General features: G+C 48.0%; 1 protein-coding gene across 15 annotated transcripts in view; it reads left to right on the forward strand.

Moving 5' to 3' along the window:
• Nucleotides 1-18,191, forward strand: part of ADGRB1 (adhesion G protein-coupled receptor B1) — a 464,876-nt gene that overhangs the window by 248,198 nt on the left and 198,487 nt on the right. For all 15 annotated transcript variants that reach the window (XM_053246405.1, XM_053246412.1, XM_053246399.1 and 12 more), the window contains 5 exons: nt 7,536-7,637; nt 10,070-10,176; nt 13,010-13,204; nt 17,652-17,720; nt 17,890-17,998. In XM_053246405.1, coding sequence (XP_053102380.1) covers nt 7,536-7,637; nt 10,070-10,176; nt 13,010-13,204; nt 17,652-17,720; nt 17,890-17,998 — 582 coding nt within the window. The remainder of the gene's footprint in view (nt 1-7,535; nt 7,638-10,069; nt 10,177-13,009; nt 13,205-17,651; nt 17,721-17,889; nt 17,999-18,191) is intronic.

Below are 18,191 nucleotides of genomic sequence, written 5' to 3' on the forward strand. Positions count from 1 at the left end.
GCTGAGCTCTAGAAATATTAAAAAGATTGTAACACCAATCAGTAAGAATGGCAAGTGCATTACTTTTTAAAAGCAGACAAAATAGCAATAGCAGCTCCAAATGGCTTGTTAAAATCCTGGGCAAATAAAACAGATTTAATCCGGTCCTTATCACATAATAGGAGAGCTGCTGGTATGTGTCCCCGGGAGGGGGGCATTGTCACAGAAGAGTTCTGTCTCTGGTCTTCACTCATCTAACTTCTGGATGTAGTCAGAGCACCTTCAGAAGGGTCTCTTTGTGTATGGGCAGGGGTCACTGGCAGGGCCAGAATAAGTTTTTTGCCACCTGTAGGCAACCAAAGATTTGTCACCCCATCTCTCGGGGCTTGATGGCTATACGTGTAAAGGGGAATCCAGCAAGGATTCCCCTTTACAAGTAAAGGACTTCATGGGGGTGGGGAGTTAAATCCCTTTACTTGCACAGCACTCTCAAAATTTTCCGCCACAGGCAAGTGCCTATATTGCCTATGCGTTAATCCGCCCCTGGTCGCTGGGTCCCTTTCTAGGTCAGAACAAGCACTTTGCATTTTTGCTAGGCTAGCTCTTGGATGAATGCACATTTATGGAAAGAGGCAGATTCACACACATGCTCTTCCTGACGCACCATATTTGGAGAACATCCTCCGTCCTTCCCAGAGAACAGTTGCTGAAAAAGGAAGCAGGAAGCTGAGCTGGGTAACCACAGCAATGGTTTGGTTTTCTGCCACGACTTTGCTGTAGAAAATGAATGCAGGCTCGAGCGATACATGTCATTCACTTGTGCGTAACATTCATCCCACACACTCTTTTAAAAAATATGATAAGCAACAGTGGGAGGAGGCTGCGATCTGTAGTGAAATGTTGGCAGAAGTGGGTCGGGCATTGAACCCAGTGCTTAACCCATTCCCTTCCTGCTGCTGCCTACTGAAAAATGCCATCCACCCCCACCCAGCTGCTTCCCAGCAGACCTGTATCTTTCCCCCCACTCCATGGGGAGAAAGGCAAATTGGGGGTTCTGATGTTTAGTGGAGAAATGACTCAGTGCTCCATTCAGATCCCAGCCTCCAATGGGTAGGTATATCCCCCCCCCCCCAGTTTACACTCCCTTTGTTCTAAAATGTTGTCAGATGTCATACGGTTCAGAAGTAGCAGCCCCACATTCACCTTTGGAAACGTCCACATTTTTCCTCCTTTGATCAGGCATAATCTCAACTCTCTGAAGCCCAAGTGCAAGACTGCATTGAGATTTTTCATCCAGGAGCCTCTCTTGTGCTGATAATGTGCATGTCTGACAGTTGCTAAGGTGGGAGAGAGGCATTTGCCATGCAAATGAAATGAGCAACCAACTCTGTCTCGGCTGCACGTTCACATTTGCAATCCAGCTTCTTTAAGCCTCATGGGAAGAATGCTTGGAGAACAATAAGGCCAGTTGTTGGATTCTTTCCCTCCATCCCACAGGAATTTGGCATGGGGAGCTTTCAGATGAGTAGACTCCATGGGCCATATTCATTGGGCCAGTTCTCTTGCACTTTGCACATTCCTGCAATGCGTGTTGTGAGAACTCATGATTTTTTAAATCTCTGGTTGGCAACATGCCAACCCAACATGAAGCTGAGATCCGTAATTGGGATCAGAAGTGATGGCCCCAAATTCATGGGTTCTCATAGCAAACACCATGGGGCAAATCTCAGATTCCCACCTAACTAACATTAGATTGGTGGTGATAACTAGCCCATTCCATCATATTCGGAGTTCAGTGCATCTCTCATTCAAGCACAGATGCAGAATCTGACCTGGTGGCCTTTACTCCGGGCATTTTCAGACAGCCTTTGGCCTTTGTGGTTGGGGAAGCATCTAGATACCCAAAGCTGGCAACCCCTGTGTTATGCATTGAGGGTGGATGTTCTGCTCTGACTAATTGCCTTTAATCACAGCAGCCCGGACAGTGGAAATGTGCTCTGTGACTGTCTTTGGTTTTCTTGGCCTTCTGTGACTGTCTTGTTGGTCTTCTTGGCTGGATGCTCAGCATCATTTACTGCAACAGTGGCTCCCACCTCTCCCTTGGCCAGCTTTCTCTGTTTCACAGCTGGCACGGTGGTACCCTGCTACAACCAGCATTCAGTGCTACACCTGGATCTCCCTAGGAAGCTGCTGGGCTGTAGCAATGGCTAGTATTGCCTTTGGTGATTCTGTGCCCTTCCTTTCTGGGCGGTATGTGCATCTGCCCTGTTTACAAGTTGCTTTGCATTCCCAACAAAAGAGGAAGTGTAACTGGAAGCCGTGAAATATACGTTTTCCTCCTCCCTACTCTTAGAAATGAGAAATCACTTTAATACCCCCCCTGGCAGGTTCCACTGGTTTACGTCTCATAAATAACTGCTCCACATAAAGAGTCTTGCTGCTCATGCAGGCAGCTGGTTTTAGTCTAGTCGGTTCTACCCTCCAAACGCATCCCAGTTTTGGAGTGGTAGAATCATCCATGGTAGGAATTCTCCCCAGATGTTTGTGGGTGGGAGGGATGGGAGTTGTGGCCCAGCCAAAACTCCCATCATCCCCAGCTACATTGGCCTTGGAGACCCAAAGCAGAGAAAACCTGAACTAGGGGCATTTTATGAGTGTCTTTCTACTAGGGATGTGCAAGCAGGTTCGACGTCGAATGTGTTCGATGCTGAACCGGTTCAGTTCACCTGTTCAGGGTCGAACCGAACCATCTCCTGCTCTGTTCGACCCCAGACGAAACACACCCTGACTGTTCGGGGGGTCATGAACATTTTTTTAAAATGGAACATTTATTTTACTTACCCCCTTTGGGGGAGGTGTTGGAGGCTACAGGAGGTCCTCAGAGGTTCCCCCTCTCCACGCCAGCCTCCCTTCATGCCCAAACCAGCCGTCCTCCAAAATGGCCACTGTGCCAAAAGGGGAAGGCCTGAATGGGCCAAAGAGCCGGCCAGTATGGGCATGAAGGGAGGCCGGCGGGGGGAAGGGGGCCTCCGCAGATCCCATCCACCGACTCCAACAACTCCCTCAAAGGGAGTAAGTAAAAAAAAACCAACATTGTAACTAAAAAAAAAAAAAAAGTTTGCAACCCCCACCCCTACCCCAGACTGGACTGAACTGGGGGTGGGTTGAGAGGGTGCCGGACCAAACAGGCCCGATCCAGTTTGGGTCCGGTCCAGACTCAAACTGGACCAGACCAGCCAGTTCCGTACACACCTCTACTTTCTACCTATACATCTATTTTTAGGGCCATGAACATAAGAGCCTTCCTGGATCAGGAACATAGGAAACTGCCTTATACTGAGTCAGAGCATTGGTCCAGCTAACTCAATATTGTCTACACTGACTGGCAGCATCTCCCCAAGGATTCAGGGAGGGTTCTCTCCCAGCCCTACCTGAAGATGCCCGGGAGTAAACCTGGCACCTTCTTCATGCAAGCAAGCGGGGGCTCTTCCACTGAACTATGGCCCCATCCCCTAAGGGGAATATCTTATAGTGCTCATGTCATCCCTCATCCACATGCAAACCAAGGCAGACCCTACTTATCAAAGAGGACAATTCATGCTCACTACCACGAGACCAGCTCTCCTCCCCAACCATTTCTCCACCTTCCACATGACCGGATGACCAGATCAAAGTTCCAACTTGTCCAACATGCTATTTCCGACACTGGCCAACCAGATGCCTCCAGGAAGCTTCCCCTGTTGTTTGTCCCTCCCCCCCTCCCCATCAGTGATACACTGCCTCTAAACGTGGAGTTTCGTTTAGCTACCGTGGCTAAGAGTGTTTTTGATAGGCTCCTCCTCCTTCATACATTTGCCACATCATGTTTTCAAAGCCAACTAAGTTAAGGACCGTCTTGGGGCAATGAATTCTATAGCTTCATTATGTGCTGCACAAATGAAATAATAAAGTCATACCCACAGCCATGAGAGGGGTGGGGAAGGCGGCAGGGATGAACCCACCTCCCCCTGCCCCCAGATGATTGATTATCTCTTTAGCGTGCCAGCACACGCCCACATGAGCCTCACTGCTCTGAGCAGCGTGGATCACTGGAGGCTAGGAAAATGAGCCCCGGCCTCCAGGAATCCTAGAATCCACCACATGAGCAGCATGGTGCATTGGGAAATTCCCCTGTGAGTTGGGCACTCTAGGCAACCAGTTCTATGACTGCCTGCAGCCTGAGCATTCACATGACCCCAGACCTGGGATAAAGGGCATGCTGGCATCTTTTAACACAGGTAAAAGCCCAGGTAAAAAACTCTATCTAGAGGGGGAGGCACCTTAAGTGGTGCAGCGGGGAAATGCTTGACTAACAACCAGAAGGTTGCCGGTTCGAATCCCTGCTGCTACTGTATCGGGCAGCAGCGATACAGGAAGATGCTGAAAGGCATCATCTCATACTGCGCGGGAGGCGGCAATGGTAAACCCCTCCTGTATTCCACCAAAGAAAAACCACAGGGCTCTGTGGGCGCCAGGAGTCGAAATCGACTTGACGGCACACTTTATTAGAGGGGGAGGCAGTGCTGGGTTTGGCCTTGATCCCGGTGCTTAACACGAGCAGCCTTACCCAGGTCAGGCTGCCCAAACTTGGGTAGGGCTGCTTGTGTGAATAGCCTTGATGTTTAATTGATGAACAGTTTACCTTTTAACTATTCAAACGGTTTATTAGCTGATTAAATAAATGTGTATATTATCAACCATGTAAACTCGGTTCCTTTTAATCATCACATTTATTTAAATGGTAGAGCTTGAAACATACAATGCAGTTATAGAAGTTAACTTGGGATGATGACAAAGTCTGAGCTGTAAAATAATTACAGAGTGAGTAAAACAGAATAAAACAAGTAGCAGCAACCTTCCATTCAGATTTGTTTATTAATTACACCAGTAAACAAATGATCTGTATAAATGTGCAGGAAACTCAACACAAAATCATTAGTTGCTGGTGTATGACCCCGGTGTGTGCTTGCATAGAATCTGAAAGCAAAATGAGCACCTTTTGGAAATAATGAAGCACAAGCATTTAAAATTTAGCAAACAAAAGCTACTATTCATTGCTAGCAGAAAAGGCCATCATTCACATTGTCTAATATTTTTCTTATTACAGTAATATTCCAGAGGCAAAGAAAGAATACTTTTTAAAAGAAAAGAAGAAGGAGCAACCCTCAGCCCCCTTGATTAAGATTTGCCATTATCAATCAAAACATGACCCTCTGTGATTAATCAACCCAAGCTTTGATGGATTAATTTGCACATTAAACCATCCACAACATTATAGCCTTACTTAAAAAAGAAGTAACTTCTGATTATGATTGACGTTGCATGCAAAATGGAGGGAAGTGTCATGAGTCCAACTCCCAGCAGCAATCTGGCCTCTGATGTGGAGGATTTGGGTCTGGAGGACCCACACCCCATCAGGAGGGCAAGTGGCACAGACTGCCACTGGGACAGGATTCCTACACAGAGTGTAAGGATAGCAAGCAGGGACCACCTGAGCCAGAGACCCCTGGACTGGTAACCTTGAAAGTGCAAGCTCTGAACCCGATGCCCCCAAAGTGGCAGGATCCTTGATCCCATGGGCTACATACTCCACCGTGTTCCTAGCCAACCCATTTAGCCCAAGGAAAGGTCAGGGTATATAGCCCTTATTTTTCTTTTAAATGTATGTATGTATGCATTTAAATTGCAGAGGGGGAGCGATTTTGTCTCCTGTCTCTTCATGGCAGAAGACAGAAGGAGAGCCGGACCTTTGGTAGCAAGCATGAATTGTGCCCTTTGCTAAGCAGGGTCCACTGTGGTTGGCATTTGAATGGGAGATGGCATGTTTGAGTTCTGTAAGATATCCCCCTTCAGGGATGGGGCTGCTCTGGGAAGAGCACCTGCCTGCTTGCAGAAGGTTCCAAGTTCCCTCCCTGGCAGCATCTCCCAGATAGGGCTGAGAGAGATTCCTGCCTGCAGCCTTGGAGAAGACGCTGCCAGTCTGTGTAGACATTACTGAGACTGAAGGACCAAGGGTCTGACTTGGTAAAAGGCAGCTTCCTATGTTCCTATGTAAGACCTTTCTGCTTCCAGAAACCTGTTCATGGAAGCTGTGTGACCCTCCCAGACAGATTTCTGGAAGCAGAAAAGGCAAGCAGACAGAAACAAGCAGACAGAAGATAAATTGCCCCCTCCCTCTGCATACATGTGGCTGTACAAAAAGCCTCTGCCAGTGGGATGCTGGAGCTCTTTGCCAACATGCAGCCCTTCTCTGGGTGACCTCCTGCTGCACAGAATGGGGGCCATTATTTCTATCCTCCCCTCCAGCCAAGGCTGCTTAGGGCAGCTCATAAAAGTAATCCATCACAATAAAACTACATGGAAATAAGAGTAAACAGGCAGAGCAGAGCACTATGGTGAAAACTAGCTAAATCTGGAACCCTAAACGACAAACCAGATTAAAAACCTAATGGACACAAGCAGCAGATTAAAAACTCTAAAGAACCTCTCTAAAGAGGAGGGTTTTCAAACACCCGAAGTGAGGGAGCCCAGCGAAGCTCCTCTGGGAGGGCATCTCAAAGCTGAGGAGTCACCGCTGAAAAGTCCCTGTCTCTTGTCTCTGCCAATCAAATCTCAGTGAGTCAGGGGTGGAGTCAGGAACTGGGCTTGTGAGTCCTTTGCCCATCATGCCTGGAAGTGAGTGGCTGGCCTGCATAATGAGCAGCACAGGCAACAAGCCCAACAAGAACCAGTGGAGAAGTGGCAAAGCACTCGGCACTCTTAGGCTCTCCACTTCTCAGCAAGAGGAATGGTTGCAAAGGGAGTTGCTATTAGTACCCATCTATTATTTTTCCCTGCTCTGCATTGGAAGATGGGAAGCTGCCTTATCCTGAGTCAGACCCGTGGTCCATCTAGCTCAGTATTTTCTACACTGACTGGCAGCAGCTTCTCCAAGGTCTCAGGCAGGGGTTTCCCCTGCTCTACCTGGATATGCTGTCAGGGATTGTACCTGGGAACTTCTGCAGGCAAACAGATGCTCTGCCACTAAGCTATGGCCCCATCCCTCATCTTCGTTCACCCCTCTGCCCCTTCCTTCCTTCCTTCCTTCCTTCCTTCCTTCCTTCCTTCCTTCCTTCCTTCCTTGGAACATATACTGAGTCAGATGCGTGGTCCATCTTGCTCAGTATTGTCTTCACAGACTGGCAGTGGCTTCTCCCAGGTTGCAGGCAGGAGTCTCTCTCAGCCCAATCTTGGAGATGCTGCCAGGGAGGGCACTTGGGACCTTCTGCATGCAAGTATGATGCAAGTGCTCTTCCCAGAGTGGCAGCTCCATCTCCTGAGGGGAATATCTTACAGTGCTCACACTTCTAGTCTCCCTTTCATATGCAACCAGGGCAGACCCTGCTTAGCTAAGGGGACAAGTCATGCTTGCTACCACAAGGCCAGCTCTCCTCTCCTCTGGAAGATGTTAAGGACATAAGAACAGCCTTGCTGGATCAGGCCCAGTTGTTCTAAACAACTGTTCCTTTTCTTTCCAGAGCCCCATGAAATCTGTGATGAAGATAACTTTGCCTCGCTGTTTTGGAAGGAAACCCCTGCTGGAGAGGCTGCTGATGTTCGCTGTCCCCGTAACGCCACAGGTAAGAGGAGCAAGCCTTTTGTACCATCCCTCTCAGAAGTGACCTATCTGCCTTGGCCCTGCCCTCCTTCAGGAAGACAGAGATTTGGAGATGTTTGGGAAGCCAAAGTCAGCCCACGAAGTGGAGTTTGTTGTGAGCTCCTTCAGTCCATTTCCATCTCTTTCCCTCCTTCATTTCATTGATGAGATGCAAAGGGGAGGGCTGTTTCGCTTTCCAACTTCCTACAGAAGCAGAGGAGGTCAAAGAGCCCTTTGCCCACGTCTCAAAGGGAGTGGCTCGTGCTTTTCACAAGGGGTTAGCCAGCCCCGTCTTGATTTGTGCATGTGTGAGTTTTAGTGGGCAGGGCCAAGACTGCTGGCCCTGCAGCTCCTGCTCAATTTGAACTTTTAGCCTTGTTGACAAAAAATAGTCGCTGATCAACTCCATACCACAACCACATGGAGGAATCCAGCTGTGTGGACCAGTCCTAGGGCTGGAAGTAGAATATTTGTTCCTGCAAAGACTGGAATCCATTGTTCTGGCTACTGGCGCTTCTAGTCATTATCCATTGGGCCCTTGTATAAAATTATGCATGGAGTGGAGAGGATGGACAGAGAGAAATATTTCTCTCATACACACAACACTAGAACCAGGGGACACCCTATGAAACCAAAGGTCAGGAAATTTAGGACAGGACAAGAGGAAGTACTTTACCACACAGTGCATAATAAATCTATGGAATTCTCCACCATGGGATGTGGTGATGGCCACTAGCTTGGATGGCTTTAAAGGGGGCTTAGACAAATTCATGGAGGGCAGGTCTATCAGCCGTTGATAGATAGATGTTTGGGAAGCCAAGGTGAGCACAAGAAGTGGATTCTGGTCCACTGGTCTGGTGGGTGTGGGCCACCTACAGCCTCAGAGGCACAATGCCTATCAATACCAGTTGCAGGGGAGCAACAGCAGGAGAGAGGGCATGCCTTCACCTCTTGGCTGTGGACCCCCCAAAGGCATCTGGTGGGCTATTGTGTGAAACAGGATGCTGCACTAGATGGGCCTTGAGCCCGATCCAGCAGGGCTGTTCTTATGTTCTTCTCATCAAAACAGCAAGAGCTGCCTTCTTAGGACATTTACCCTGGAAAAGGTGCCCAGATAGCAGCTGATTTCAGGGAACCATAACTGACGATGGAGCCATAGGTTAGTGATAGAGCATCTGCTTAGCATGCAGAAGGTCTCCTGTTCAATCCCTGGCATCTCCAGTTAGGGCTAAGAATGGTTCCTGCCTGGAGTGCTGCTGCCAATCAGAAATTGATGGAACTCAATGGTCTGACTCATTAGATGGCAGCTTCTGATGTTCCTATGAAGATGGATGACTAAAGAGATCTGAAAGAGATGTCTTTTTCTGAACGTAGTGATAAACTGCCCTCTAGAGGCTCTGACTGCAGAGAGACGGTGTCCATGGCATGCAAAGGGTCAGACGGGGTGATTTCCTTTGTTTTCTCTCCCTTGAGCCAATCCCTCTAAATTAGGAGACACAAGAGTAATCTAGGACAATGGGCACAGCTCCTGCTGTGATGATGAACAACAGCTCATTGGCTTCCAGGGTGGCAGCGACGGGGTATTTATTCCCTGCTTTCAAAATCTCCCAGCTAGCTCTCCAGCAAGTAATGTGTGTCCACCTGTAATCAATTCAAATCCATTTTGTTTCTGTGCTCTGTGAAGGCAGAATCTGGTATACACACCATGTCCTACCCACATAGTGCAACCACCTCAGGTAGCAGCTACCTCACCTTAGTAATTGCTGCTTCGTTTTCTCATGTTGGCTGACCTCCTTCCTCTGGCTATGAAAGAATCAACCACCAGCAGAAATGGGGAGGTGGATTTTAATGAGGACGCTGATTCCTCTTGACTTTCCAGGGTCTCCTAAGATGGACTCAAGCACCACCTTACTGGATCTGTTAGAGTGCAACCAAGAGAATGAAGTTGCCTGATACAGTTTTTCAAGTGAAACTAAACTGAACAGGTCTGGGGAGGATGGAGTGAAGTTCTTCCCCGACTGGAATCCATGCCAGAACTTCTGTTTCCAGCAGCAGTGCAAGCATTTCTGATGCTGACCCTGGATCTGCTGCCTTCTAGAATTCTTGGACCCACTACAGAAATAAAATTAGGTGTCCATTCCAGAGAGGAGGATATGATTTTGCTTCTTCCACCCACCCCACCTCAAGGCCTTGGAATATACTCCCAGCCTTGGTTTCCAGGAAGAGTAACTTACCTATGGCATGCTGGGATGGTGATGGCCCTCTATGGGGAAAACAGCTCCAAAGGGATGTGAAACTAATGGCCTGGTGCTTTGGATCCTGGGTGTGTGGTGGCAGGAGACTTTAGCTGGCTGCCTCCCTTGTCACCAGCCAGTTGGTCATGTTCTTTGCTGTATCCTTTCTGCTTTCCTTCAGGACAGATCCTACGGCGGTGTGTGCTGGATGAAGAGGGCATTGCCTTTTGGACACTTCCAACGTATGTCAAGTGTGTTTCCATTGACTACCGGAATATACAGATAATGGTGAGTGGAGTGTCAGGGCCATCCAGGACCATGGACAGCAACATCCAAGTGGAGAACTGAAGTGTGTGCTCACCAGCCTAGAGTCCTTGAGGTCAGGGGCTGGAGTTGGAGAAGCAGGGAAAGGAAGTGTAGCTGCAGGAAGCACTACTTTGTTGACCAGGCCAGGGCAGAAGGCTCCTCATATTTGTAGTGTATTAGCCCCAACCAACCAGAAGCCTCTTGCTGCCAGCCAGTCTCCAGGACAGATGCTGCACTGTTCCCAGTTGTGGCTATAGAGGGTGCAAGAGCCCGAGGAACACACCCAAGTAGTTCACGAGGCTAGGTGTGTAGTTCCTGGTTCAAGCTCTGGACACCCTGATTGTAAGACAGGTCTTCATTGTAATTAATCCTTTCCTAACACACTTCCTACCTAGGACAGTACCTTCTGGGGTTGTCAAGTCCAGTTGTGGCAAAAGTCATTTTGCATGACTAGGACCACCACCACCCCACCCCAAGTAGGTACTGGATAACTCAGGGTGGCAGCAAATGGGTTGCTAAGCAAGTCAGTAGCAGATAAAAGATTCAGTGTCCAGGATGTCAGCTGTGAATTAAGTAAAAGAGTACAGGAGAGCAAGGGTAAGGAGCTCCCACGTTCACAGAACAACAATGCACCCCTGAAGAGTAGATGAGACTGCTGGAGACTCTGGAGACCAGTGCAGGCCCAATTTGGCTCTCAAGTTGCCCAACCGTAAATCAGATCTGCACTTACTGATACAGTTGTCTTTGCCTTTTGGTGAGGAAAGGGGCACATGATTAAGCCAATTATGGATATCATGTTATTGAACACTGGTGATTCTGAACTGGTCTGTAAGTCACTTCTCTGCTTTTGAGAAGAAGTATCCTGAGCAAGAAGGTGGAAATATCTGCAGAAACAAAGAGGCAAGGTTTGCATATCCACTGGATTTGAGATTAGCTGGTCTCTTCTGGAGCACCAGGCTTGTAGGGCACCAAGCATTTCCATGGAAATTAAAATGCCTCTGTGATAGGGGTTCTCAACTCTTTGTTATAGAACAGCCCTAGATATGGTTGGACTATATCACCCATCACCCCTTTCAGCCATTGTGGATGGGGGTGATGCGAGTTGTAATCCAACAACATGTGGGATCCAAGATTAAGATCCTCTGTTTTATAAGATCAGAGGAAGCACATTTATGTTTGTTTGTTGATATATATGGCATACTAAAAATACAGATTTACAAATCCGCACATGCACATTTATCATAAGGATGTAAGAAGGGCCCTGCTGGGTATTTAGGATATTTGAGTGAACACATTCTTTGGTATGAACCTGGCCGCCTATTACGATCTTCAGGGGAGGTTTGTCTCAGGGTGCTGCCAGCTCGTCTGGTGGCGACTCAAAGGTGATCCTCCTCTGAAGTTGCCCCAGAGCTGTGGGACACACTTCCTGCTGGGGTTAGAGCTGCTCCATCCCTGTTGGCTTTTAAAGGTAAAGTGTGCCGTCAAGTCGATTTCGACTCCTGGTGCCCACAGATCCTTGTGGTTTTCTTTTGGTAGCATACAGGAGGGGGTGACCATTGCATCCTCCTGTGCAGCATGAGATGATGCCTTTCAGCATCTTTCTATATCACTGCTGCCCGATATAGTACCAGCGGGGATTCGGACCTGCAACCTTCTGCTTGTTAGTCAAGCATTTCCCCACTGCGCCACTGTTAGTTTTTAGGAAACAACTAAAGATGCATCTCTTCAGCCACGCATTCTTAGCGGTTTGGTAGTTTTGATGGGTATTTTAATTTGATTTTTTAATGTTTTAATTGTTGGAATTTCTTGGTTTTATTGCTGTAAACCACCTAGAGACTTTGGTAGTGGGTGGTATACAAATATTTTAAATAATTAATAAAATAGCCCATCCAGTCCAGCATCCTCTTCCCATCATGGCCAAGCAGATGACCCTGAAAACTCAGTAGTGGGAAAGGTCAGTGAATATAAGAACAGCCCTATTGGATCAGGCCCAAAGCCCATCTAGTCCTGCATCCTGTTTCCCACAGTGGCCCACCAGATTACTCCAAGAAGCCCACAGTTGAGGGCATGCCCTCTCTCTTGCTGTTGCTCCCCTGCAACTATTATATAGAGGAATCTTGCCTCTGAGGCTGGAGGTGGCCTATAGCCAGCAGGCTAGCATCCATTGATAAACCTGTTCTCCGTGAATTTGTCTAAGCCCCTTCTCCTTCTCCCACTGTTTCTTCTCAGTAGCTGGTATTTGAAGGTTTACCATCTCTGCACCTGAAGGTAGCATAGAGCCAGCATATATCATGTTGTATGATGAGAATAAATCATGCAAGCAGACTGTGCATTGATGTCACAAAGGGAGCTACAGATGCAATAAAGAATAAGCAATTGAAAGCTAGTAGATTAAGAGTCTGACATTTTGGATGATCCTGATAAATGTATTACTTGAGTGTGACTTTTGAATAAAAATAAATAAAAATAAGGTGTTCAAAAATTTGTACTTGTAGATGAGGCTCCAAAAATGTACAACTCTGTCAGATTATCCCCACCTTGTGAAGAAGTATCCATATATAAGCTATTTTTTCTGTAAATGATGGGAAAACATGTTGTCCTTGGGGACAAGTTTTCAGGGACTAGAATTACACAGGGCTCTTCATCCATGTTTGTATAGTCCTTTAATCATTTAATTAAATGTTTTGTTTTGATGTACATTGTGCTTTGAATGTGCTATTACTTCTCCCAGGTATTTGGGATCGAAAGGATTAGTGAATGGCTTGTTTTAGTTTTTAAATTAATATACTGTGTCTTCATTTTGTTTTCTTGCCAGACAAGGGAACATCTTGCAAAGGCCCAGCGGGGGCGGATAGGGGAAGGGGTATCGGAAGTGTTGCAAAATCTGGTGGAGATTTCTCAGGATGGGACCAGTTACAGTGGGGATCTGCTATCTACCTTCGACGTACTCAGGAATATGACCGAGATCTTCCGCAGGGCTTATTATAGCCCCACCGCTGGTGATATACAGGTGAGCTGCGGGGATGGGGAGAGAGGAACTCGAAGGGAAAACACCTGAAGTCCAGTTTAGGGAGTGTTCAAACATTCTTATGGTTGGAGCTGTAGTCCAACAACATCAGGGGACCCGCATTTTAAGCCCCCTGTTTATACAAGGTATTTCCCCCGAAAATTTCAAAACCCAATTCTAAAATTTAGAAACCCAGTGACATCTTCAAGTGTACGATAAGGCCCAAGTCCCACTGCCAAGATCCCCAGGTATGTGCCCTGAGAACTTTCCCCCTTCCTCTTTCCCAAGACTTGTTTGGTGATGGTGGTGGCAACAGCAGCAGTGGTGACCTGGAAGCTTACCTATGAAGCCTCCATTCCTGGTGCCTAGAATGCAGGAGTAGATGCTTCCCCTGAAAAACTACATGTCCCAGGCCTATTTGCTGTCCGACTTCACATGCTCAGAAGCATGCTAGTCTGGAGAAGAACTTCTCAGGGCAATGATCCCAATAGGGCGAAACATTGCAAGCTGAAGAAATACATATTCTGAGCCAAGAAAATATCACCTTCCATGATATTCCTTACACACCCCAGGTGTACTCCACTCTGCTATCATCCTACCTTCAACTCCCTGAAAAACCACTGCCTTGATAAAGTGCAGAATCTTCACATGTGATCAACATTGGGGCACATTCGACCATTGTGGCTGGGGATGATGGGAGTTGTAGTCCAATGACCTCTGGGATCCAAAGTTTGAAAAACCCTGTGTAAGTGGAAAATGACAAATATACCCTGGAGATGTAGTCAGAGCGAGGTTCACTGCTACAGCAGCAGTTTCAATGAAAGGAAAAGTGCAGGAGAATATATGACTTCTGTGCTTAGGACGTGGCTAGCCTATCTTTCCACAATGGGAATAGTATGTCTGCAGCAATGCACTCCAACAGTAATAGTTCTCTCCAGCAGTAACTGCAGCAGTAAAATACTTCTCGACTGTCTTATCTGCTCTGGAGACACAGTGGGGGGAAATGAGAGCACATTAATATGTTCTCCAGATCTCCAAATTCTCCCCTGTTCCTCATTCCTCCCCAGTGGTTTAGAACACCGTATCTGAAAGCAAAGACATCTAAAATGGAAATTTCCTGTGCAGGACTGTATTGATTTTGTTGCACTCTGCCAGCTGACAGAGCCACCGAAGTTGGTAGAAGGCAGGGAAAGGTATTGGGTGTCTCCATGGACAGAACTGGATGATCTCCTCGGAATTATTTCTCTCCAGTTAGGTGTGGAGCAACTCTGGATGTGTCCTTTGGGGAAGGTCATCGCCACATCCCTCCAAATGTTAAATGCATCCTCTTGAATTGCCTTCCCTCGTAGTGTCTATGGTAATTATCTAATTGGAAAGGAAATCAATGGCTTTGAAATAAATGCCTCCTCCCTTTACACCTCCTTCCTGGAAGTGGAGAACTGGATGGCACAGAATGGATGCTTTTTGGAGAGACCACAGCAGTAGCCCAGGGACGAAGGAGAGCCCTGCTGGAGCAGACCAAAGGTCTACATAGTCCAGCATCCTCTTTCCCACAGTGACCCACCAGATGCCTCCAGGAAGCCCATCAGCAGACATGAAGTGCACAGTCCTCTCCCACTCTTGCTCTCCAGAAACTGGTCTTCAGAGGTACACTGCTCTCTGGCTGCCTTCAAGGAAACACACGTGGTTTCCCCCCTCAGGCTTTTAGGGTTTTTTTTAGCAATTGAATTGTTTTCCTTGTTTATATTTTTTTTATTACGTAAATCACCCAGAGATATTTGATATCAGGTGGTATATAAATGCAGTAAATAACAGCTTGCACTTTTTAGGTGTAATCCTAGAATGGTTTAAATGTAACCGAAACTTGCCCAGGGGCTCCCATCCAGACTACCGCTGTGCTAGTGCAAGGGTGTTGCATTAGCTAGTTCCAGTAGGTCAGGAGCTGGTGTTCCAGATTAGCGTTGCACCAGTCCAACAGGATGCTCTTCCTGTGCTGTGCCTCCTGCTATGAAGCCTCTTCCGCAGTCCACAGGTGTTGCAGGGAATGATGCAAAGTGATCTGCTCTCTTTGTCATGCAAGCACAGCCCTTTGTCCAAGCAGACCCAAAGGCTATTCCCGTGATCAGGAGAAATCGGGCTAGGGGAGCCTAGCCCGATTTCTCCAGACCGTAAGAACCACTGGGCTCTCAGGCAAGCCCAGTGGCCTCCGGGCGGCTAACCTGCCCAAGTCACCCTCCCCTTAAACTGGGTTTGCGGAGCGAGCACTCCGCAAACCCAGGTTTTTTGCTCATGAGTTGCCGCGGCGCAGCTCTGCACCACAGCTACTGATGAGCAGACCCCCAGCTGGGAAGCTCAAAAGCAGCCTCCCGGCTCAGGGGGTCTCTCCAGCATGCCCTGCGCACTTGTGCAGGGTTTACTGGAGATTCCGGGAGCTGTGCAGCCTCCGAACTCTCCAGCCCCAGCTGTCTCCGTGATGGAGCCAGCAGTCGTGTGGTCGTCTGCTGCAGCCGCTGCGGTCACCCAGAGCAGACTGTCTGCTTGTCTGCGGGGAGAGCGGGCTAAGCCCACTCTCCCTGCAAACCCCCTAGAGACTCTTCACACTAATCGTGTGAAAAGCCTCCAAGAGTACAAGCAGTTGAGCAACTGTGAGCATCTGCTCGGCTCTCTCACCTTCTTGCGTGGGTACGTCTTTGTTCCTTCCACTAGTGCAGCATTAGGCTGGATGGCAGCCAGTGTGACTGCGATGCACTAAGCCACCTAATGGTGCAGCGGGGAAGTCACTTGCCTAGCGAGCAAGAGGTTGCAAATCCCCGTTGGTCTGTTTCCCAGACTATGAGAAACGCCTATATCGGGCAGCAGCGAGATAGGAAGATGCTGAAAGGCATCATCTCATACTGCCCGGGAGGAAGCAATGGTCAACCCCCCCCCCCCCCCGTATTCTACCAAAGAAAAACCACAGGCTCTGTGGGTGCCAGGAGTTGACACTGACTCGACTGCGCAACTTTACTTTACTTTACCCCAGCCTGGGTTGGGCGCTGAGCATGTGTTTGGTTGGGCTTGCTTGCCTCTGTCACCTGGAGCTTGTTTCCCACTTCTGACCCACTGTAGCCTGGATGATGAAATAGGAAGAGGCAAGCTGGAAAGGTCAGTCTAATCCAATGTCCTGTTTCTAACAGTAGCTGTCCAGATGCTTTCAGCAAGCTCATGAACAGAGTATTGTGATGGCCTTCCCCTCACTTGCCAGTCACTAACCACTGCTACTTGTAGGCAGACTGCCCCTGGACCTGGCAGCTCCACTTAGTTATTAGCCATTGATACAAATGCCCTCCATGAACTGTTCTAAATCCTTTTGCCAATGTGGGATTTTGTGGCAGCAAATACCATAAGTTAATTCTGCATTTGGAACGATAACATTTGTTGATCTTCATGTGTAAGTTGGTGGGTGTGGTCCAGCTTTTGGACAATAGGTTGGGCCAGTGGGGGAGGAAAACTAGTCTTGTGGTATCAAGCATGAATTGTGCCATTTGCTAAGCAGGGTCCACCCTGGATTGTATTTGTAGGGGAGACTACATGTGTGAACACTGTAAAATATTCCCCTTAGGGGATGAGAAGAGCACCTGCATGCATGCATGCATGCATGCATGCAGAAGGTTCCATGTTCCCTCCCTGGCAGCATCTCCAGTTGGGGCTGAGACGGACTCCTGACTGCAACCTTGGAGAAACTGCTGTCAGTCTGTGTAGACAATGCTGACTTAGATGGACCAAGAGTCTGACTCGGTAGAAGGTGGCTTCCTATGTTCCTCTGCTCCCTTCCAGCTCTGTGATATTGATATTGATATTCTAGACTTGTTCTCATGATCAACAGCTGGGTGGCAAGAGCATCTAGCCAGACTCCAAACCCTGAGCACACTCTTGAGAAATGGCTGTGTGTCAACAAAAATTGAGGAAAGAAGAATGGGAGGTGTTCTGAGTAGGAGGGCAATGAACAACATTGCATCAAAGGTGGAGGAAAAGCACATCTCGCGTCATCCTACCCAGACTGCAGTTAGCAGACGACCACTTCCCTCTCCTGTCAGCTCATTTTTGGCCAACAAACACCTCTTCCTCAGGAATGCACACAGGGCTTGGAGCCTAACTGGACACACCTCCTTCTACCCAGCTTTTTGAACAAGATCTCTTGGGCCGGTATGCTTGGGACCTCCAACATGGCATCCTCCTGGCTGGGATGTGGCCCATGGAGCTGGGATACAGAGTGGAGTTGCCCATAGTTGCCCAGACCTACACATGTATTCAGGCTCTTTCAAGTGAGCCCAGAAATGGATGGTGGCATATCATGTGGCTACCAGGTGACTGCGTGGTTCCCTTTCCCCAAAGCTCAGGGGAGGTTGAGTCCTGGTGAAAGCCAAGACCTGCTTGGAATGGCAGCTTTTGTCTCTGTCTCTCTTCTTAGAACTTTGTCCAGATAATTAGCAACATATTGATGGAGGACAACCGAGACAAGTGGGAAGAGGCTCAACTGGTATGTGGCTCTTGTTCTCAAAATGGGAATAGCCATTGCAAGGTGTGTGCGGGGGAGGAGGGAGGGGTGTGTGTCTTAAAACATGAAAGGTGCAGTGTTCTGGTTTTTTCTCTGCATACAGCAACAAGCAGCAATCTGTCTAACATCCTTCTAAAACATACCTCTGCAGATGGGGCCAAATGTCAAGGAGCTCTTTAGGCTAGTAGAAGACTTCATTGATGTCATAGGATTTCGCATGAAGGATTTCCAGGATTCCTACCAAGTGACTGAAAACCTAGGTGAGTGTGTTTGTTTGTGCTGCCACACCTTCTGGGGATGCTCCTTGCAACATGTTTTCATTGGTGGTGGAGCCAAAAGAATGCTGGTGATGCACCATTTTACTTTCTGGTGGGTAGAGGATGTCAGTAGGGAGCAGTCAAGACTTTACCCAACTCATTAAGCACATAAGAGCTGCTCTGCCAGATTAGACCC

Source organism: Hemicordylus capensis, chromosome 4 (assembly GCF_027244095.1).
Source record: "Hemicordylus capensis ecotype Gifberg chromosome 4, rHemCap1.1.pri, whole genome shotgun sequence".
Classification (NCBI taxonomy): Eukaryota; Metazoa; Chordata; class Lepidosauria; order Squamata; family Cordylidae; genus Hemicordylus; species Hemicordylus capensis.